This window comes from Durio zibethinus, chromosome 6, assembly GCF_047325235.1.
Source record: "Durio zibethinus cultivar Kanyao isolate XHJ-2024 chromosome 6, ASM4732523v1, whole genome shotgun sequence".
Classification (NCBI taxonomy): Eukaryota; Viridiplantae; Streptophyta; class Magnoliopsida; order Malvales; family Malvaceae; genus Durio; species Durio zibethinus.
The window spans coordinates 30,383,384-30,406,758 of NC_143167.1; the positions used below are offsets into that span (position 1 = coordinate 30,383,384).

The 23,375-nt window shown below is 31.6% G+C and overlaps 2 protein-coding genes and 1 pseudogene across 3 annotated transcripts; 1 reads left to right on the forward strand and 2 right to left on the reverse strand.

Annotated features, from left to right (window-relative positions):
• Positions 1 to 959: 959 nt before the first annotated feature.
• On the forward strand, positions 960 to 2,244 carry LOC111284435 (uncharacterized). Its single transcript, XM_022873095.1, has 2 exons — positions 960 to 1,629; positions 1,739 to 2,244. Exons 1-2 carry the CDS (start codon positions 960 to 962, stop codon positions 2,242 to 2,244), a joined length of 1,176 nt encoding a protein of 391 aa, XP_022728830.1.
• Positions 2,245 to 9,532: 7,288 nt separating this feature from the next.
• LOC111285851 (ARM repeat superfamily protein) lies at positions 9,533 to 12,060 on the reverse strand. Its single transcript, XM_022875481.2, has 2 exons — positions 11,241 to 12,060; positions 9,533 to 10,773 (listed from the first exon to the last, which is right to left on the reverse strand). The coding sequence occupies exons 1-2, from the start codon at positions 11,855 to 11,857 to the stop codon at positions 9,849 to 9,851; spliced, it is 1,542 nt and encodes a 513-aa protein (XP_022731216.2). The 5' UTR covers positions 11,858 to 12,060; the 3' UTR covers positions 9,533 to 9,848.
• A 1,951-nt stretch (positions 12,061 to 14,011) lies between these two features.
• On the reverse strand, positions 14,012 to 19,453 carry LOC111286520 (chaperone protein ClpB4, mitochondrial-like; annotated as a pseudogene). Its single transcript, XR_016343039.1, has 10 exons — positions 19,103 to 19,453; positions 18,655 to 18,873; positions 18,337 to 18,569; positions 17,847 to 18,042; positions 17,284 to 17,338; positions 16,876 to 17,026; positions 16,401 to 16,607; positions 16,028 to 16,273; positions 15,012 to 15,942; positions 14,012 to 14,452 (listed from the first exon to the last, which is right to left on the reverse strand). The product of XR_016343039.1 is annotated as a chaperone protein ClpB4, mitochondrial-like (transcript).
• Positions 19,454 to 23,375: the final 3,922 nt, after the last annotated feature.

The following is a 23,375-nucleotide window of genomic DNA, read 5'->3' on the forward strand; positions in this document are numbered from 1 at the left end:
GAAAAGAATTGCACATTCTCTCTCACAGGCCCATGCACGTTGCATTTGATCTTTGCGACCAAATATTTCACTCACTATTTAGTAAAAGAAAATTGGTCTTACGAATATACAACTCTTCTCCATCCCATCCCATGTGTATAAAAAGTCTCCAATTTATAAAGCTTTGTCGTGTAAGCTGAAATGAATATAATTATGTTTCATAGTATTAAGATATTGCTTGGTTAAGGATTGGTCTTATTGGTGACAACATACTACATTGCTACTCCCTTTCTGTCCATTTGGCATTTGCAATTTGATAAATAAAAAATTGATACTACACTAGTTTTTAAAAATGTGTGGATATATCACACTAATAATGGAGTTCACATGTGCCCCTCTTGGGAATAAGAAAAGCTGTATTTGATATCTTGATCTTATCCTCTTTATTTTCAGTTTTTTTAATGTTATTTATAATGCGAAAGGAAAAAAACAAAATTCATACTTTTTGTTCCTCTTATTCCCCCAAAACAACCCATGTTGAAGCTTGAACTCAAGAACATGTAATGCCCAAAGCAGCTCTAGGATCTTCTTTCCTTAATGTATGAATGAGTACAAAAGAGCCAAACTACATTATAAAAAATAACCTGAAAGTTTCAAAGCCACGAAGAATAAGGAACATGGTAGTTAAAAGTGGAAAAAGGAAGGACAAAATACTAACAAAGCCCCTTAACTCTGTATTTTTTTCAGTAAGGTTTTATGTTTTTATCCTATTTAAATAAGTTTTTATTTTTTGATTTATAATTAAATGAGTTTTTATTTTAAACAAAAAAATTGACTTTTGTTATAGTAGATTTGATTCGATTAAATAATGATCGTAACTTATTTGAATGAAAGGACAAGGAAATGAGAGAGAAAGGGAAAAATAAGAAAAAAATTCTAATTTTTTTCAATCTTTAACCTCATCATCATTGGAATTTAACATGAAGAAATTGTCCATCTGGGTTCATTTGGGTAATGTCGCACTTGAACTATATTCAAAAAAGGGGTTGAGTTACATTACTAGTGCATTAGGGACTCCTTTATATATGGATACAATCATTGCCAAGCAACAAAGATCGGCTTATGCCAAAATCTGTGTGGAGATGAGGGCAGCATTGGAAGTTCCAAGAACAATTGATGTTGAATTGAGAGATGGATCTCTAGTTTCAGTCAAAATGGAAATACCATGGATGCCTCAAAAGTGTTCTCATTGTTGCATTTTTGGACATTCTTATAAAACCTATCCAAGTAAGCCAATGACGGTTGCAACTAAGGTGTGGAGACCTAAAGATAAGGCTAAAGCTACATTGTTGGAGAACAAAAAGAATGAAGGTGCTACAAAGCCATCTAAAAGTAAAAAGAGGAGTGAAATGAAGAAGGTCAAAGTAACAGAAACTATCTCTGCTAATGATAAGACAGCAGCACGAAACCATTTCGCTAAGGCTAATTCTGTGAACAGATTTGCTATATTGGAGTCCATAAAGGAATTAGATACTATAAGGCATGAAATTAGTGATTCTGAAAGAATTATGGATGGGATAATTCTTCATTCACCAAAGAAGCATAGAGTTACAGCTACTGGGATGGCAGATTTGATGAAGGCTATCAAAAGCAAAAAAAAAAAAAAAAAAGACCAATTGACAAAGGAAAGAAGCAAGTAAAGGTAGGCACTTTTGTCTTGGGAGGTCATACTTCTAATTCTCCAATATGAATCGTATAGTATGGAACACTAGAGGATTTAATTATCCTCTAAAAAGAAAAAATGTGGTAAATAGAATACAAATATTAAATATTGATTTGCTTTGCCTAATTGAAACAAGAGTCAAACAGCATCAGATGCAGGCCATACTGGACAGTAATTTCTATGGTTGGGGTATGTACCATAACTACTCAAAAGCATGCAATGGGAGGATTTGGATTTTATGGAGACCACATAGGCAGGTTGACTCACTAATCAAAGTATTACTTGCAATATGTTCTTTGAAAAGTCAGAAATTCTTTCTCTCCGCCATTTATGGGAGTAATAATGGAGCTGAGAGGAAGAGGCTATGGTCACACTTGCTATCTTTACGAGGAATAATTTCAGATAGTCCCTGGATCCTAGCTGGTGATTTCAATGTTATTACATATCCTTCGGAGAATTTAAATTTTAATGGCTCTCAAATAACCAATTCAAAGGTGAAAGAGTTACAGGATTGCATGACTCAGCTAGCATTGTTTGATTAGGTAGTAACTGGCCCTCTGTTTACGTGGATTAATCATCAACAAAAAAAGCCATCTAAGAAGAAAGTTGGATAGAGTATTAATAAATGACTCATGGCTTACTACATTTGCACAATCACAGATGGAGTTCATTGCTCTTGAAGTATCAAACCGTTATGCTGCACTGATAAAACTTAATATGGCCTGGTATTCCCCTTCCAAACCATTTAATTCTTTAATTTTTGGACTAGGAACCAAAAGTTTAAGAACATAGTTGAAAACTCTTGGAAGCTATTAGTGACAGAAAACCCGCTGTCTAAATTGCACAAGAAATTAAAAAGGATGAAGTTGGAGTTAAAAAAGTACAACAACTTGCATTATAGGGATGTAATAGGAAAGGTGTGAGAAAAAAAAAAGCTAAAGGCTGTATAGATAGAAATATTAATAACTACTCCAAGCATTAAAATGATTAAATTTGAAAGAACCTTATCAATAGAGCTGAAGGAGTTAATGGAAATTGAGGAAAATTATTATAGGCAAAAATCCAGAATAACTTGGATACAAGAAGAAGACCAAAACACAAGATTCTTTCACAAAATGGTTGCAGCCAAACAAAAAAAAAGCATGATAAGAGTTCTTATTAATGCTGAAAGGAACAAATTAGAAAATTTTTCGCAAATTCCTAGGAGAGTAGTATCATTCTTCCAAAAAATGATTCATACACCAAATAAGGGAGTTAAAGTTTGTTCACAGGAATTTTTATCGAACTTCTTCAAGCTTCAGTTTCTTTTGAAGATCAAGATGCACTCATAAGACCAATGCTGAAAGAAAAGATCAATATTGTTATGTTCTTTATGAACTAAACGGATACACAGCCCATTTCTTTAACCAATCTTGGTCCATTGTTGGTAAGGATGTTATAAATGCTATATTATACTTTTTTCAAACTGGGCGTATAATTTTGACATTTAACTCAACCATTATCACATTAGTTCCAAAGTGTGCAAATCCAAGCAGGATTAGAGATTACAGGCCCATATCATGTTGTACTATCATTTATAAGTGCATTACTAAGATTTTGGCAAATAGAGTTAAAAATATCCTACCAAATATCATAAGCAAAAGCCAAAGTGCTTTCATAGAAAGGAGAAGTATTACAGATAATGTGCTTATGGCACAAAAAATGGTAAGGGTGTATGGTAGAACTACATTATCCCTAAAGTGTGCTATAAAGATTGATTTGCAAAAGGCTTTTGATATATTGGATTGGAATTTTATCCACAACATTTTGGCAACCATTGGATTGCCTTCAAAATTTATAAGCTGGATCAACAGTTGTATTACAACCCCAATGTTTTCTATATCATTTAGTAGAGGGCTAGTGGGCTATTTTCAAAGAGCTAGAGGAATAAGATAAGAGGATCCACTCTCCCCCTATCTATTTGCTCTAGCAATGAATATGCTGTCAAGAATGCTAGATAACGCTACCAAGTTTGGAGTGTTTGCCTATCATCCTAAGTGCAAGAAGATCAAGCTAACACATTTATATTTTATGGGTGATTTATTAATTTTTGCAAAAGGAATCAAGGATTCAATCATTGGTGTTAAAAAGGTTATACAAGCTTTCTACTTGTTCTCAGGACTGTAATTGCGAAATGAGTGAGATATATGCCATAGGAATAGGTAAGGAAACATCCAATCAATTTAACAAGCCATAGGATTTAAAGTAGGCTCACTCCTTGTCGGATACTTAGGAGTCCCACTAGTCACCTGAAGACTCATTGTAAAAGATTATGCTCCATTTCTTAAGAGGATCACCACTAATATTAAATGATGGACTAGTAAGTATTTATCTTATGTTGGAAAATCACAGCTAATCCAGTCAGTACTCTTTAGCTTACATAATTATTTGAGTAAACACTTTATATTGCCTAAGCATGTGTTAAAAAAGGTTAATTAGCTATGCTCTAGTTTCCTTTGAAAAGGCCAAAAAGAGTTTGCAAATGAGCTAAAGTCAGTTGGGAAGCCATTTGCCACCCTAAGTCTGAAAGGGGATTAGGTATCAAAGACACACTAACTTAGAGCAAGACATGCATGATGATGAACATTTTATTTATTTTCTCAAAAGTAAGATCTATATAGATAGCTTAGATTGAAACCTATGTCTTGAAAGGCAGAAGTATATGGCAAGTTGCACCAAAACAAGGTAATAGTTCAGGCCAGATAAAACTACTTCAACTCTAAACTATTGCATGCAATTTATCAAACAAAAAAATAGTGTTGAGGTGTGGCATGTCCCTTGCAATGGCTATTCTATTGCAATGATTTGGAATGAGATAAGGTCTAAGCAAAAAAGGGTTGAATGGTACAAACTAATCTAATTTAAGTATCATATCCCAAAACACTCAATGATTGCATGAATGACTATACTAAACAAGCTTCCAACAAAAGATAGATTGAGGAATTGGAGAGTAAAGGTGGATGAAATGTGCTACCTAAGTCAACATGGAAGGGAATCCAAGGACCACCTATTTTTTGGTTGTGAATATGCAAAAATGGTGTGGAGAAGGGTATTACGATTATGCAAGATTGACAAGTAGTCAAGGAGTGGATTGAAGAATTAAAATGGGCAGTAACAAGGATGAACGATAAGACATTGATATCAATAGTATTACGTATAACTTGGAATGCTTATATATATACACCATATATGGAGAAGAATTAACTGTAGATTGTTCAAGAATAAAGAAGGAATAAAAGAACAAGTGTATGAATGGATTAAGGAAGTTGTCAAAACTTGATTACATGATTGCATTCGATTGTTGCTAATTCAATCAACAAAATTTTATGTGATGCTTGGAATACAAATAAAGTTGTATTGCATAATAGTTAAAATATGAGTTGATTGTATATATGAAGTGAATGTACTGTAGCAATTTATTGCTTATTTGAAAAAATAAAATACAACTTATCAATAAAAAAAATGTTAGTTCCATGTGGATGAAAAAATTTTCAATTTGCATTAATCATAACAAAAGTCAATCTTTCATTTATAACAAAAATTTATTTATATTCAAATCAAAAAATAAGAATTTATCTAAAAAAATTGAAATAATGCAAAGGCTTCCTTAATATTTTAACTAAAAAACAAAAACCAACAAAAACTCAGTTGGACAAAAGAAAAGGGTTTATTAAAAAAAATTGAAATGTTAGCCAACTTTCTTAGTATTTTAGATAATACTAATAACACACGTACACAAAAGAGATTAATAAGGATAGAAGTGGAAGTTCAGCCCGGTTAAAATGAATGATTGGCCTGATAATGTGGCCCACAGAGTACGCATCTCAAAGGACAATTGTCCTGTTTCTTATTAATTGGCCACAAACCAAAAAGTGACCCCAATTGCTAAATTACTTTTTGATTTTTTAGCTTCGCCAATTGCCGGTAGAAATAATTTTGTTGTGATAATATTTTCTGTGACAAATGTCCCCATTCTCCTTTGCTATCCCTACCCTTTATCATCAAGATTCAAGCTCTTGTCCTTGTGATATTATTTGTCTTGGTAGGAAAGTATATACCATGAATTCCAACTAATTATTGCCTATCAAACTTTTTTTTTTTTGGTCTTATAATTAAACATCAAAATTTTTTTTAAAATTTTTAAAAAATACAAAATTAATTTAAAATAATAATATTTAATTCGATTTGAATTGATTTTTTTATTCAGATCAAATTAAGTTTGAATATTAAATGTATATATTAAATTAAGATTAAATTTTAGATCAAAAAGTGAAAAAAAATCAAATCTAATCAAATTATATATTTTTTAAATTTTTATAAAATAAAATAATTATTTTATACTTAAATTTATTTAAATATATTAAAAATTATATTAAAATAAAAAATAAAAACAAAAACAATTACTTAACAAATTGAATTAATAAAATTTAATTTCGTTTGGTTTGAATAATATAAAATTTTAATTTGTATTCAAATTAAATTTTAAAAATTTATAATTTTATATATTATCTAAAAAAATTAAATCGAATCCGATCAGGTATCACTTCTTTCCAAATGATTTAAATTTAAAACGTCAAAATCTTGAATGATTTTTAGCTTTGCCAATTGCCAGAAAAAATTACCTTCCATTATTCATTCAAATGGCCCAACTCAATTCTGAACCAATAACCATAAATGAAAAAAATTGGTGTCCCATTTCATGCAAATTTCCACCCATATATTCATGTTTACCAAACAATCCAAGGCAATTCAAGATCGGCCATAAGAGACCACTTTCCAACCCTGTCCACCCCTCACCCACTGTGTTAGATATTCTCGTAACTGAAACAGAAATAGAACTCTTCCCTCACAAAAATAAATAAATTTGACCATCACCATTTTTTTTTTTAAATCAAAGATTAGCACCGGCATCATGCTTCTCATTGGAATGCACATGGTTATCATGTAAATGGAAAAAGTTCCATTACTTTTTTTCCTCTTTCATAGGTTTTTTTTTTATGTATTTGTACCTTCACCAGCCCATACATGTCTGTCTATGGTTTAAACATTAGATTTTCTTTCAATGAGAGGTGGAGAGTCTAGATGAATAGACAAATTGGCAGAATCTAGTAAGACATTGAAAAGATAATGCGTTTAATTCAATGATTTGATTAAAGATGAAAAGACATCGATTTAATTCTTGCTCAATGATTGTGAAAAAATATGAGAATTATGCCAACTATCAATAGAACTATGCCAAATTAAAAGAAAGAAAAAAATGAGGGGTAAGGTGGTAACAATGCTGTGATTTTCATTTGCTTGGCTAATCAAGATTTGGTAGGCTGATGCACCATGGTTGAACCCTTTCCAAACATGGGGTGGCCATCTACCGTTCCCTGAGTTGACAAATCAGGTGTACTACAGTCTACACACAACAAGGAATGGTAAATTCAAGTACTGAGAATTCATTTCAAAATCATGAATATTTGTCCTCGTTTTGTGCTTCATTTCCTGTTAAATTGCCAGAATACAAAGCTTCCATTGCCATTACGTTGTCAAGGAAAAGACCAAGCTTTGCTCCTCAGCTTGAAAGGAGGATGACTCATTCATTTTTGTTGTATGTTGGAGCAAAGGGACAGGAAACGGGAAAGGAGTCGGGATTTATATTTTCTTTCAAAGTATGGTAACATGTGGGGTTCAATCAACAACTGAACATCAAGTGGCAATAGTGAAGGCTGTAATAATATAGTCTAGCTACCCTGTAGGTGGGGTTCATCTTAGAGTGGATAATCAAAGATTTATTTCACTGATTTTGCATAGTTGGGTGGTTTGATAATAGCTACAAAGGAAATCAAGAAAAAAAAACTCTTCCCGATCAATTTTCACATGCATTCCTAGCCTACAAAGTCCCCACGCTACTAGGATTCGTTCATAGCAAAGATAGAAAATAAATACTACTCCATGCTCTCAGCAGTGGTTGCCAAAAACCAGCCCCACGGCTCACGTCCTTTATACTCTCTCAGAGATTCAATTATTATTTCTTACCATTATGCTTATGGGAAAGAAAGAAAGAAAGATGTCAGTGGTTGCAGCTGGAAACAAATAGATCAATTATAATCATATATGTGTTTGGCTCTATCTGCTTTTACTGCAGCCTTAGCAGATTCTTTTTTTTTTTTTTCATCTTATTTTGTAGAAATGAATTCTCATGGACTTTGGACCAGTTTTGCTCATTTTAATATCGTTTGATCATCAACCTAACACCCATAATCTTCAAAATTCTCATTCAAATTTTCAATTTTATGGGTGTCTATGGATCCACCAGTGGTATCAAAGTTTAGACCTTAATTCAATAAGTCATCAGAATTATGCTTCATACACTGTAATAGATTAATAATCCAAGTTCCAACCCTTTATCTTTAACATTAAGATTGGAATATTCAGCTTTTGAAGGTGGATTTTTAATTCAATCACCTCTCATCCCTAAGTAATAAATGGGGAACAAAACACAGGTGGATTTTTAATGAAGTATTCATTGTCTCTCTAACTTGTCTTACCTTACAGCTGCAACTATATCCAGTGATCACTGCCTTCAGTGGTTCTCATTGACAACCGTAAGAATACAGTTAGACCAAATTGTGGTTGCTTTTGCTATTACGATTTGGATTAAGCAACTGAGATCTTTAAAGATATGGTTCAAAAACTTTCATTTGGATGAATTTGTTGCCTATGAATCATGTTGCAGATCTTTAAATGTAGCTAATAAAATTTGTGATTGTCAATGGAGCTTTATTATGATGTCAAAGAATTGAATTTGAAGCCAATAAATTGACCGTGTGAGAGAAGGATAAAAAAAGCCTGATAAAAAGGACAAATTTGCTCTGCAATCTTGCCCGAACGGTAACAAGTCTGAGTTTTATCATTATCCTCGTGAAATCACATTTCCATATAGAATGCATACAGGAAAGCCAGACAACAAAATTCAAGTACAAGACAGGAGATAAAGAAGAGTGAGTGAGTGAAGTTTCAATAGATAAGGACTGCATTACAAATATGACCGTTGTAACCCATAATGAACATATATGGAATAAATACACCGTCAGGGTAGAAAATTTAGATAATTTTTTTAATTGCAGCCAACAACTCAGCTTCTTCTTCCTTCTGTCCCCATTTGCTTGTTATCTCCTTTTGATCTGTAATTTGAAAATAGATTACTAGTTAAATTAAATATATTAATATGGCTCAGTGAACAAGTTCAATGCAGAGGATAAATTAAACAAGTCCGGGTTCCCACTACAAATGCAAAAATGGATTGAATTCAACTCTGTGAATCCAGAGATTCCCAATGAAATGATCAGAGCTAGAATTAAAAAAAAGAAAAAAGAAGTGTTTACAAGGGAGCAAGAGATTCCCAGATGGAAATTGCAATGAACGGTCCTTGTTTCTGCGTAGGAGAAAATGACGGACAACTTTCTTTTAACAGGTGCGTGTGATGAAAAATAAATAAATGAGAAATTAAAAGGAGTATGGCCAAGGCTTTGGACAAAACAGTACCATTGAGGTTGAAAGTGACTCGTTGATTTTAGGGACGTAGAGATCCAGATGGCAAGAACACTAATCTAATTGACAATATCAACCCTCGGATTTTCCTGTTTTGCTTGCCATACCACTGACAGCCAGGCATCTCTTGGAACAAAGGATTTCGTCATTCAGAACCGTTTGTGAATTTATGGTTCTTTTTCTTTTTTTCTTTTTGTTGTTCATACGACTTCATGGTTCTTTATTATTCAGATCCGGAAAGGTTCATTTTTTAAAAACTTTAGCAGGACATTTTATTTGGCAGGTCTTATTTTTATTCAGACCAAAGCGGATCACACATGGATGAATTTGAAGTTTAGAACTGAGGCAAAACGGGCTACTTGGTCATACACCAAAAGAAGAAACGTTTTCTAGTTTCTACAAAGCTTATGATAGGACACTGATGGAATATTGACAATGGCTATATCATACGTTGACAAAAGCTACAAAAATAAGAAAAGCACAATGGGATTTTAGAAACAAGACTAACTACTGAATCTCTTCTTCATTCTCCCTTCAATGCAAATTGCAATGGCCAATCCGTTTTTGGTCAAAAGGGTAAGCTCTTTGAAGTTGAGCTTGCTGTGAGGGACTTGAAATGTTCTGATGGAACAAAATCTTGTGGCAAATTGGCCCTGTTGACAATTCTCCTGATATTGTTCTGCAAACTCTGTTGGACCAATTGTTTTACAGCTTTCTTCTCCTCGCTCATCATGCCTTCTTCTTCTACCAAGCACTCCTTTCCATTTGGGTTTGTTGAAGAGGATGAAGACCCGCAAATAGGGGCAGACACTGCTGCACTCATACTCCCACCAAAGTTCTCTGAGACTTGCTTCCCTTTGTCTACTCTCAGGACCTCCAAAATTCTAGAAGCTCTCTTCTGTGCCAACGTACTACCCAAAAGTGTTAGTTCAAGCAATAATGAAACAATGCCTGCATCAATCATGGCCCGTCTGTCTCCATATGCTTTATGTGCCATAACCATAAGAATGTATGATGCCTTCTCCTGGCAACCTGGCGAGTCAGTCCAATTCAACACATCAACCAAAATTGGGAATGCTTCTGGGGCAGTACCAATGCCCTTTCCACCTTCCGGAGTGGATACTACATTGCTCAAAATTGAAAGAATTCTTTCACTAACTTCCATGTCTCCCAAGGCATTCAGCAGAAGGGGTATCAAATCAGCTTCCAGAATGAAGGAAATGTTTGATCGGGAAATGGATAGATTATAAAGAGCTCGAAGAGCATCCTGTCTTGCTTGAGACCTACTTTCTCTGTCCAAAATCTTGAGGGTCTTTACCAAGAAAGGAATAGCCCCTGAAGATCCAATGATAGGCTTATTTGAATCCAAGGCACTCAAGCCTAGGAAATTTGCTACGATGGCATCTGAAACTGCCGGGCTTGGTGCATTTGGGGATTCAATAAGCTTTAGCATCTTATGCACAGCCCCTGCTTTAAGAATGGCTGCTTTGTTCCTGAAAAATGGTTTTAAAAAGAATCAAATTTAATGTAACGAAATTAAGAAATTTCATGGTAACAAACAAAGCTGTGTCCAGAAAATGTCAGTTAAAAAGATCAAGGCAGAAAGGAAATAAATTGGATTAAAGACAAATTAAATGCAATATTTAACAAATCCGGACCTGCTTGAAGAAAACAACAGGACTTTGAAACATGGAAAATGACGTGTGAAGGCAAATTCCCTTCAATCATTTCAGACATTTTTATTTTCTCTTAAACAAAAAACCCAACAATGGGAAGAAAACAAATCGATCAAAAAACATAAGAGAGCAACAAAACAAAGCAGAACAATAATGCCACATTAAGATTAAAGACATAAAAACATGAATAGCAACATTAGAAAAAGATTTCTCATTTTAACTCACAAAAACCAATAAAAAAAGAAAATAATTTGTTTTAAAAATGGGAAATTCAGGAAACTCACGCGTCATTTCCGATTCCTAGATTAAGCAAAGCATAGAGAGCAGCGATCTGTGAATCAGAATCTTCAAAATCAAGCATTGCAACCAATGGCGGAATAGTTCCGAGCATGGCCAAAGTCACTCTGGCTTCAGAGTCTTCTTTAGTAAGCAGCCTTATTCTACTCGCAGCTTTTCTCTTGTTTTCTTCTTCTTCCACTTGCAATTCCTTAACCACCCGCTTCAACTCCTCCAAAGCTTCCACTTTCTTCTTAGTCTCAGCATCAGTTTCAGCTTCCGCTAAGTTCAAGAGATCCGCTAGCTTCTCTGGCTTGCCACTTTTGTTGGGTTTTTTCACTACTCTGTCTGCTGTTTTTGTTTCGTTGGACTCTTTCAAGACCGACTTAATCGTGGTGGTGGGAGGCGGAGTAGGCTGAGGGACGGTGTCGTTGAGCACTTCTTGCACGAGTTGGTGGCGGTGGCGGGAGCTGGCGCCGCAGCTTACAGCATCGAAGAATTTTCTTCGGAATGCGGCGCCGGAGAAGGCTGTCCATAGTCTGAAATGGTTAACGGAAGTGGTGGTGGTGGCGGAAGGTCGGTCGAAGACTATGGATCCGATGTGGTTTCGGTGACACTTAGCCATTAATCTTTTGTGAAGAAAAAACCAAACTTTACATTTGCAAAAGAAAAAAGAATGTAGCTTTGAGTGAAGTGGAATTGGAAAGAAAGAAGAAGTTGTTCTTCATATTAATTTCTCTCTGTTTTATTTGTTTATTTACTAATAATTTATTCACTTTTTTCAGAGCCCAAAGATAGAAAGAAAGTGGAGAGAGAGAGAGAGTGAACGAGTTTTTATTTGTTTTTTTGGTTTATTTATTTATAACCACATCGGCCTGTCAGAAAGAAAACAGTTACAATTTACAAAGAAGAATAGGAAGAGTGAAACTAAAAAACACCGTAAACCGCAAGGGGCTGTTTGGAATTTGGATTGCAAGTTTTTTTTTTCTAATCTTTATTGCTAAATTTAAAATTTTAATACTTAAATAATAGAGCATACAGTAATATAGGGTGGGTATGTGTAACGGTGACGATGGTTAAAATTGAATTAAATTGAATTTAATTTTTTAAAATGATAATATATAATATTATAAAAATTTAAATTTAATTCGAATTTAAATGAATATTTTATCTATTTGATTTATTAGTTTTTATATTTTAATTGTTTTATTGTTATATATTATTTTAATAAAAATTTTAATATATTTAAATAAATTTATATATAAAATAATTATTTTATTTTATAAAATTTTAAAAAAATAAAAATTAATAAAAATATATAATTTAGTTTAATTTGTTTTCTTTATCTCTTGATAAAAAATTACTATTTAATTTTAACTTATATATTTAATATTCAAATCTAATTTAAACAAAATAAAAATCATTCAAACTAAATTAAATATTATGATTTTGAATTAATTTCTAATTTTTTTCATATTTTTTACTCACCCCTACGAGGCTAGGTATGTGGCTTTTTTTTATGATTGATTTTTTTTCAATAAAAGCAAAATTAAAGAAATTTTAAAATTAGATTTTGCTAGTGTATCTAAAGAGTTTTTTAAAGATTATTATTTAAAATAATATTTTCATTCAATAAATAATATATCAATAAATAACTTTAAATTTTATCCTAAAATTACCTGTTAGCAAAACTTTTTAAAATGTAATTTTTTAATTCAAAAATATATTAAAAAGAGTACTATACTATTTACATTTTAGGGTAAAATGGATTTTTAAAAAATTTTGAAAATAATATAAACAATTAAGTGACGAAACGAAACGAAACCCATCCTTTAATTTCCATCCACCAAGGAAACAAGAACATCGATCAAACAAAAACTTGGTTTTTTTAATCAATAATTAAAAGAAACTATTTTAAGGAAAACGATAAAGGAGAGAAGCTTGTAAGAGACGCCATATTTACATTGATTTTGTAAAAAGAGAAAGGGCGTACAGACATAATATTTTTTTTTTTTGTTTGTTAGTGTAGGTGGGGAACTTGATAGAGTGTCAGACGATGGTACCAACGGCCATAATGCAATAGCTGCTGTCCTCTCATCTTAGCCGTCCAGCTCAGCGAAGAAGCTTCCTGTGGGCTCCACTTTCAGGTAGGGACTTTTAACTGATTGGGGGATGTTACTTAATACGTTGGTAGACAGACGTATACAAGAATTATACGGTGAAAGGGAAAGTACCTGCATTCTTCTCTAACTTCGATCAACCCAATGTGGCATCGACCAAACCCTGATTCTCGTCTCTTTACTTTCTGAACTCTTCTTCTTTATTTACCTTGTCATGGTTACTTTTTTCCTTCAATTTTTTTCAGTGAAAGAAAAATTGTGACATTTGATTTCGAGAAGTTTGAACTTAACAACGCTTAAATGTTGAATTGATTTACACAAATTTTTTTAAATTAATATTTAAAATTAAAATCCAAATGTTTATAATTTTTTTCTTTATCCCTTATTACAATAAAAATTTAATGCTAGCAAACAAACATAAAAAATTTTTCTTTAGAAAAAGTTGAAAGTCATGGGTTGGAAGCCGACTACTAGTGAATAAAAGAGTCCAATTCCAGCCACATCCAAGGCCAAGGGCTAGAAGAAGAAATAGTAAACACAACAATGCTACGGGCTTTAGATATCATCACGGGAATTCTTGCAGTGATTGCATGCGACCATCGTGTTGCATGATCCATATTGTGTAGGGTACATTTATATAGGCAATTGGCCATTGAAGCTTTTAAGAACACAGTTTTCATGTAACAGTCAGGTAAGTAGCAATTCAAACAAAGCCTCCGACCCCATTTTACAACTGAAATCTTGAGATGAGTGAGTAAAGTGAAGCGAAACTCTTATTCCTTGTATTTAGAACTCCGAAGGCAACATTAATCATTTGAAACCATAACATCTACTGGAGAACTGCTCTCCAATTTCTTAATGCTAATTTTTCTTGAAGAGGAAGGTCCTTTGCTGACGGATCAACAATGATCGAGTCTTCCTCCTTAAAATCTCCTCTCAAGACTCCCATTGCAACTTCATTCTGTAGTAATTGTCGTATCACCCTCTTAATTGGCCTTGCTCCAAAGTTGGGGTCAAATCCCAGTGTCCCCAGAAGTTCAACAGCTTCCTTTGTGTAGTGCAATTTTCTTCTGTCTGAGTCTCTCTTTTAACCGCATCATCTGGACATGGAATAATAATTCAGATTGTTATGAGAAATAAAATTATCGTGAAATCTTATGCAAATCTCTTGATTGATAAGAATATCTATCTCAGCTAAATAACTTACAACAGCACAATTGCAATGATATAATTCATTGATATTACTTTCTCTTTCTTAAAAATTCTGGCGACGACAACTTTTGCTCTAACAAATTTCTACAGAGAGCGGTTTGAGCTAAAACTAAGCCTTCAATTTGACCTAAAGATGAATATCTAACTACTTATGATTCATCACTCACCAAGACATAAGGCATGAAAATCCTCCTGCAGGGATAATTACTGTGCAATGTAGGTTACATACTCTCTTTGAGAGAGATGTCCAGAACCTAAAATAAAGATCTTATTTAGCATTTACTATTTCCTATTCTGAGGCTTCCAATAATGCTAAATCAAAGTTAACTACTAATATATTACCTGTGGCAGATTTCTCATTAAGAAAACATTAGAATATATATATATATATATATATATATATATATATCAAACACCAAGAAAAGGTATTATGTTAAGATTAATCACCTGTATCTCAACTATTTTACTAATATCTTTGGAGTCAAGAGGCCGGAAAACAATATACTCATCAATACGGTTCATGAATTTGGGGCAGAAAGTCTGTCTGGCCAACTCAACAGCCTGTTTTTTCATCACATTGTAAGCGGCATCCTTGCTTTCATGTGTACTTTGGTGAGTTTCCGGAATGGAGTTAGAACCTATATTTGAAGTCATTATTACTACACAATTCGTAAAACTAAGAGTCTTTCCATGAGAATCAGTTATCCTTCCATCATCCAACAATTGTAGCAAAATATTGAATACATCATGATGAGCTTTCTCGATTTCATAAAAAAGAACTACAGAATAGGGCCTTCGACGAACAACTTCAGTGAATTGTCCACCTTCTTCATAACCAACATAGCCTGGTGGGGCTCCAACCAAGCGTGAGACCGCATGCTTTTCCATGTACTCACTCTTATCAGTTCTTACAAGAGCATTCTCCTTGTTAAAGAGGAAACTAGCTAAAGCCTTTGTAAGCTCAGTTTTGCGAACATCAGTGGGGCCCATGAACATGAAACTACCTATTGGACGATTTGGGTCAGACAATCCTGCCCTTGAGCGCCTGATTGCATCAGCTACTGATTTTACAGCAATATCTTGGCCAATTACTCTCTTATGAAGTTCCTTTTCCAGCAAGACTAGCTTGTCCCTTTCTGACTGGTGGAGGTTTGAGAAAGGTATGCCAGTCCATTTGCTAACAATTTCAGCAATATCAAGATCAGTAACCTCTTCGAGGAGCAAGGATTTCCCAGTCTTTTGGAACACAGCAAGATTCTTTTGAGCCTCTTCTAACTGATGTTGAAGAGATATTAGAGTTTCATATTTGAGCTCAGCAGCATGACTTGGGTCATACTCACGCTCAGCAGCTTCCATTTCTTGATTAACTCTATCAATCCATAAACACCAAACAAGGTGAATCAGAGATTAAGAAATATGAGGGTTATTTAACAGAGCAACAATGACATCAATTGAAAGTTACCTCTTCTTTTATTGATCAGATCCTAGTCATGAAAGCCTTATCATGATCCCACCATTCAGTTAATTCTTTCTGTTTCCATTTGAGTGAGTTCAAATCTTTTTCCTTCTTGATTAACCTTTCCTTGGATGCTTTATCAGTGTCATTTTTAAGGGATAGCTTCTCCATCTCCAACTTCAGAATAGCTATCTATCTCGTCCAACTCTGTGGATCTTAAGCTTTGCAGCAGCTTCATCAACAAGGTCAATGGCTGAAAAAAAGAAAATTAGAGCTTTAAAGAATCACATTTACCCAAAAATTTTAAGGCTGATAGATAATTAACATAAAATCTATCCATGTAGCAGATATGAAATTTCCCCTTTCACTCATTACTTTACCTTTGTCAGGCAGAAAAAGTTCTGTTACAAAGCAGTCCGCAAAAACTGCCACAAAAACATTCTGTGAAAAACGTTCTGTTACCTTTGTCAGCCTTCTCAATGTATTTCTATACTCATTCAATGTAGTAGCTCCTATGCATCGCAGTTCACCTCTCCCCAAAATTGGCTATAACAAATTCCCAGCATCCATTTCACCAGTTGTAGCCCCTGAACAAATTAGACATAACCATCTTTAACACATGGTTAAATGCATCATAAATCATAACTTCTTTAGAATTAGAAACCAAGCCCTGTTCAAATCAATATAAAAACATATCAAGAGGCTAAGATACTAAGTTTTACTAGTGCATTCATCTGCATTGTACTAGTTACATGCTTATTCCATGTAGCACACACGAATTCTGAAGGGAAAACAATGGTAAAATTTTTAACAACAAAATTATAATATTTTAAGCAATAAAAGCACGGCACAAACCTGCACCTACAACTGTGTGAATCTCATCAATGAATAAAATAATCTGCCCGTTTGAAGCAGTAACTTCCTTCAGCACAGCTCTCAACCTTTCCTCAAAATCTCCATGAAACTTGGCACCAGCCAACAAGGAACCCATGTCTAGGCAGATCAACTGAAGAAAACAAGGAAATAATGCCAATTTTAGATGAACATTAACCATTGAAGCAGTTCCGATTAGTAATTACTGCTACAATTGAAACAGGCTCATAACCCAAGTCCATGAATAGCTGATATAGATCTAGACCCTGTACACTCCAAGAACTGCCCCTTAAGTTTCTTCCTACAACCATATCTTTATCATAGTGTCTAGGCACATTCAAAATGTTCCTATCTATTTCAAATGGATAACTTCTTTGTTTAAATTCATACCTTTCATTTCGAGAGTGGTTCTGGAACATCTCCCCGTACAATCCTTTGAGCCAATCTGCAATATAATTAGAAAATTTTCATTATCAAAACGATCATGCACAAAGTATCCATGCATACCCATAAAACTAAGCAATAAATGCGACTCAAAGCAAACTTACAAATTTATGCTTATTAGCACTGCCATAAAAGACCAGCTCAGTAAATGCATCATTAGAATTGACAGGAAAATAGTACAATTCTGGTTTAGAAAAGGGACGAAATTATTTTTTCGCATGCCTTCTCTATTAAGTACATTATTTGTGGACAGGTTGTACAAAACAAAAAAGACAAGTCAGAAAATGAACTATTTGACAGCTGGATATCCAAATTTTGTGCAAAAAGCGATTGTGCTACTTTAAAATCAATGAAATCATTAATTTAATACATGTGATCTTCTATCAGAAAAAACTAAATTTATGCCAAAGATGGAAAAAAAGCAAATCACCAATCAAGTCCTAACTATGAAACAAAGCTTGCTACTTGTTAGAATTACCAAAAGAAACCGAAATACTTGAAAACCATACCCTTCAGCAATTGCTGTTTTCCCCACACCTGGCTCACCAATTATAACAGGGTTATTTTTTGTTCGCCTTGACAACATCTGGTTACACTGTCTTATTTCATCATCACGGCCAATAACAGGATCAAGTTTGCCAAGCCTAGCAAGCTCAGTCAAGTCATTTCCATATTTGTCAAGTGCCTCATATTTTCCTTCAAGATCTATATACATTAAGAAAGAGACATTTAAGAAAATGTAGCCCAAAGACGTAGAATGATAAGTGAATAAAAATTAAGTTGGCATACCAAATATGTTTCACCACTGTCCCAATTAAACATATACGTTCAATTTACTCACATAGAGCTTGACTAACTAGTTGGGTAGAGGTTTATAATTTTTCATTCTTTTTTCAGTTGCAAGCTCTAAACCAATCAAGTCATAACATTTGATTTAACCATATCTATGAGAACTATAATTCAAAATAAACATATGGCAGGTTAAAGTTAAAATCATACTTTGATCAGTTACACACTGATTCCCACTAACAGCTTTAATAGCATCCTTCAAAGCCTGCTCACTAAGCTGAAGGTTCTTGAATAACTGCTGCCTGAACCGCTTATCTGACATAATGCTAGGACCAAATGTTCCACTGAAACAAACTTATCTCCCATTTCTTTCTTATGCTTTCGAGAATTGTCTAAAAGGGGCTAACATGTGATCCAATTACAGGGTTACTTGCGTCCTTCACCTGCCACAAGAAAATAAAATCATATACAAAGAATAAAGCATCAAAACAAACTCATGAACAAATAATAATCCATTAAAATACATGCTTTGGGCTGCTTTGATATGAAGTCGTCCGTAGCCTGCAGAACTGATGTGTTGTCTATCCATGCTTTTGCGAAAATTCTTCTAGCCAACCCATCCTTTTGTTCTAAAAGGGCTTTCATTAAATGCTCGGATTCCACCATCTGCGGTTTGTTATCCCTTGCCACTGCAACAGCTCCAACAAGGCCTTCCCATACCATATCAGTGTACTCTGACTGATTGATCTATAGAGAAAAGAACACAAAGAGAGTTGAACATGAGCATAAGAATGGTAAAAACGCTACAATGTAATTTTACCCAATTTCATTAAATTTGGACACACAAATAATCAATGAAGCCCAAGCACGAAGGGGGTACACAAACGTAGCTATCTCCCCAAGTAAATAAAACCGAAAATGAAAATATTACCATTGATGACTATAAATTAAAAGTTCCAATAAATGTAACAGAAACCTGGGCAGGGCTAGTGGCAGAGAAGTAACGTGGAGTGGAACAGTGGAAGCTGCGAGTGAGAGAGATGACGCCGCCATTGTTCTCTGCTACTCTGTTGAAATTTGGAGGCCGATGAGGTGAAACGAGGGAATTGCCCAATGAATAAGCAGAGACGGAGACAGAGTCGAAGCTTTCGATGCTTTAGTGGCTGACAAAACAGACCTCGTTAACCTTGTTGAGGCCATTTTGAAAATAAAACGATAGATTGAATTTTTTTTTTTTCCAAGATTTAAGAATTAAACAAATGGAGAGAGTGGGGGATAAGAATTTCAAGTGAAGAAGCAAAGCGAAGCTTGTTGAAGAGTCGGGACAATGAAACATGAAAAATATGGTAATTGAATTTTAAAATTTTTTAACATGTTATTTAAATAATTAATTTATTAATCAATATGATTTTTATTTTTAATATGATTAATTTTAAATAAATTTATAGTTATTAGAAGTTTTAAAATTTTAAGTATTATGTTAAATATTTTATTTGAGTTTAAAAATTATTTATGATATTAATCTTTTTATGTTAAAGCTGTGTTTGGCTTTAAAACCTAAAATTGAAATATTGTTTAAAGAACACAATTTAATGATTCGAAACTAGATAATTTAGGATCGAATAAAGGTGTTTTTATCTGCACTTTCATTTTTGTTTTATATATTTTTTTAAATCATTTTAAAGTAAAATTATTTAATTATTTCTATTTTTATTTTAAAGTCTTTAAATATATATAATTGTTAAATTTTATAATTGATTAAATATGAGTATTCAATAAATTATATAATTTATTGAACTTTTACATCCGATAAGTTTTTAAAAAATTATATTTAGAATTTTAAATAAAATCCATCAAATTAATATCATTTCATTTTAATAAAAAAATATTTGTTTAATTTTCTAGGATTCCAGCAAAATTCAAGATTTCAATTGAAAATAAATCTCATATCCTGAAACATTTTTTTAATATTTACGATGAAAAATTACGATTATTTTAAATAATTATAAAATTATTTATAAATTAGTAAACATAAATTATAACTTTGATAGAGAGAGCATTTGTTTACAATATATGAATTTTTAGATTTCTTTTTCATTTTAATGATTTGAGATAAAAAATTTTAAATTTTTTGATAAGCAAATTCAGATACTTTTAAAAGTTTATAAATTTGAAATTTTTAAAAGTTTTGGAATTTGAGAATTCTAAAAATTAAAAATGGAAAGAGTTAATTTTAAAAAAATAATTAAAAAAATTTGAAAAAAAAAGTATAAAGAAAAAAAAATCCCATACAAATAGAAGCTTCCATCCAAAAAACCTAATTTCCAATAGTACTCTCATACATCATTCATAAATGAAACACCATGGTCAATGTAAAACAACCTAAACATTATATTAAAGCTATCCGTAATGCATGAGATTGCTCTATTAGAAAAATTGAGGTCTAATTTTTAGTTAATTATGAAATAATGATAATTTGAAGGTTAATTTGGATATAGAATTGCACTACTTGGGATGAATTTGACTTAAGGTTAATTTTTGGTCTTATTCTATCGAAAACAGAGAAAAGAGTGACTCTTCAGGTTTGGGTTCTTTTTCTTAGGTTGAATTTCAATAAAGTTGGAAAAATTTTATCTGTTGGTTTGATCCCCTCGTGTGATTAGTTCCAAAATTTTGATTATTGTTGCTAATTAAGCAAAGAAATTGTCTGATTTTTCTCATAACAACAGTGTAGGCATTTGAAAATAGAAATTTTGTTCAGGGTCTAATTACTTCCCTTTCTAGTGGGGAACCTTTTGACTTATTATAGAATTGTTTTTGTATGTTGCAGACTATATAGCCTATGTGAATTGAACTCCTTGAGGTTTTGCAATTATTATTTCAGGATGAGCATAAGAAACTTGCTTTTCATCACTCTATGGCTTTGAAAACGGATGATGCTCCTCTATAGAGAGGAAGAGCATGTTTTTTGGAGACTTAGGACTTGGAATTTATGCACTGAGATGGGGAATTAGTGATGGCCGATGGGCTTGTATTTTTGCATTTGAGTTCGTAAACGGTGCATATGGTGCTATTATATTTGTAGATCATATTTGATACATAAAATGATAAATAAAATATAATAATAATTATATTATATTATGTTTAGTTTGTATTTAAATAAATAAATAATAATACAAAAAAAATCATTCTCTTTATATAAAATGATTAAAAAATTATAAAGTGAATAAAATTATTTTTAATTTATACAATTGAACTTACATACTCTATTATACTTTTAAAAAATTACATCAATAATCAAATTGAATAAACATTGAGAAAATATAATTTTGATTAATAAATAAATTATTTTTTTAATTATTATACATATCAAATATATAATAAAATAATATTATTTAATTTAATCATATTATTATATTATATTATTTTATCTTATTATAATATTATGTACCAAATACATTCGAATTATATTATATTTTGAATTCATATATTTTTTCCTAAAGGTTTGTTAATGTTGTATCTAAAAGACAAAAAATCCATTATAAACCACGACAAACCACAGAGATTTATGTTTTACTTTACATACCAAAGTTGATTTTCATTATGTCCATGAATCAAACACAATTCGTATGGGCAGGATCCCTTTTTTTTTTTTTTTTTGCCTCTTATAGGCAGGGCACTTTAAGCCAAGTTTAACGGCTATTTTTCTTTTATTTGGTCAAATGTATATCTAAACGCATGGCCAAATCGAGGTACAAATCTATTTTGTTGTCTTAAAAATCTAAAAGAATCTCTTGCTGACATTCAAGGATGGAAATCTAACTCATCATAATTAAAGAAGATTATTCATGAAATGCATTTTACACATGTGGATGCTTGTTATTCATAATTTCAAAATGTATAAAATTTACCTAAGCGCACCTCTAATCTCTTTCCAATTTAGATAATATTCATAGTTTAAATTTAAACATATATATACATAATTTAGACGCGTGTAATATTAATTTTGTATAATTTTGTATTTATTTTGGTATATTGAACCCTTTATATTTAATTTATCATTAAAATCATTAAGCATGTTTTAATGAGAATAATTTGAAATTTTCAATTATTAAACATTTTATTTTATAAATTATAAATACTGGATTGATTTTTATTTTTTTTATAAACCTAATACCTTTTGGGGGAAAAAAAAGCTTATCATCATTAAAAAAATACAATTAAGTTTTATTTTTTTTAAATAAAAGAAACAGTCTCCTGTCTCTCTAATTTTTCTACGAGTACTTCCAAATGGACCATCAATTTTACTTTTTACACTTTAACTTTTTTTTAAAAATAAAATTATTTAATTATTTTTTCACAAAATTTTAGATATTCATATTTGATAAGTTTTATAAATTTTAAAAAATCTATTTTTGTAAGGGTAAGTAATCAAATTTTATGAAAAATTAAAAAAACGAACATTTTATTAAAAATTTTTATGAATTAGTGTAATGAAAATGTTATTATAAGAAAAAAAATCATAAATTTTAAAATTAATAAAAAAGTTTTTTACTACTTTTATATTAAATAAAGTATAAAATTTTATGAGGTCATAAATAAATTAAAAATAAAATAATAAATGTTTTTTTTATAAATTTAAATTCTATATTATTTTAATAAAATTTTTTATCAAATATTAAAATTTTATAATAACTTTAATTAAACTAAACTCTTTAGATAAATCTCTTTATTTACTTATCACGATGAATTTTTTTAATTAATATATTAGATTTTGATAAAATTATATAATATTCAGTAATATTATTTATATAATTTTAAAAAGTTTAAATTTTTATGTGTTAATTAGACCTGATAATTAGTTTATCACATTTTTTAATATTAAGAGATAAAATATTTAATTAGGATCTCATAAAATTTTAATTTTGTTGAGATTAAAATAGTAAATTTAATTTTTTTATTAATTTTAAAATTTATAATTTTTGAATAATAAATTTTTATTACAATTATTCATAAAATATTTTAATAAATTTTATTTATAATTTTTAAAATCTATTTCCAGTCAATTATATAATTTTTCGAAAGTAAATTTATGAAAACTTATAAAATAAACCGGATATAAATATGTATAAACTTGTAAAAAAATATTTAAATAATTTTATTTACTAAAAATTTAAAAAAAGCGAGGAGTGAAAAACAAAATCGTGGTAATTTTAGTGCTTTTTTTTTCATATATTACATCTCAAATG

Coding starts and splice junctions, on each gene's coding strand:
- LOC111284435 (XM_022873095.1), top strand. CDS start 960: ATGAAGAAATTGTCCATCTGGGTTCATTTGGGTAATGTCGCACTTGAA. Junction 1,630..1,738: donor TTTGATGAAGGCTATCAAAA/GCAAAAAAAAAA, acceptor TGAATCGTATAG/TATGGAACACTAGAGGATTT.
- LOC111285851 (XM_022875481.2), bottom strand. CDS start 11,857: ATGGCTAAGTGTCACCGAAACCACATCGGATCCATAGTCTTCGACCGA. Junction 10,774..11,240: donor CTAGGAATCGGAAATGACGC/GTGAGTTTCCTG, acceptor ACCATTTTTCAG/GAACAAAGCAGCCATTCTTA.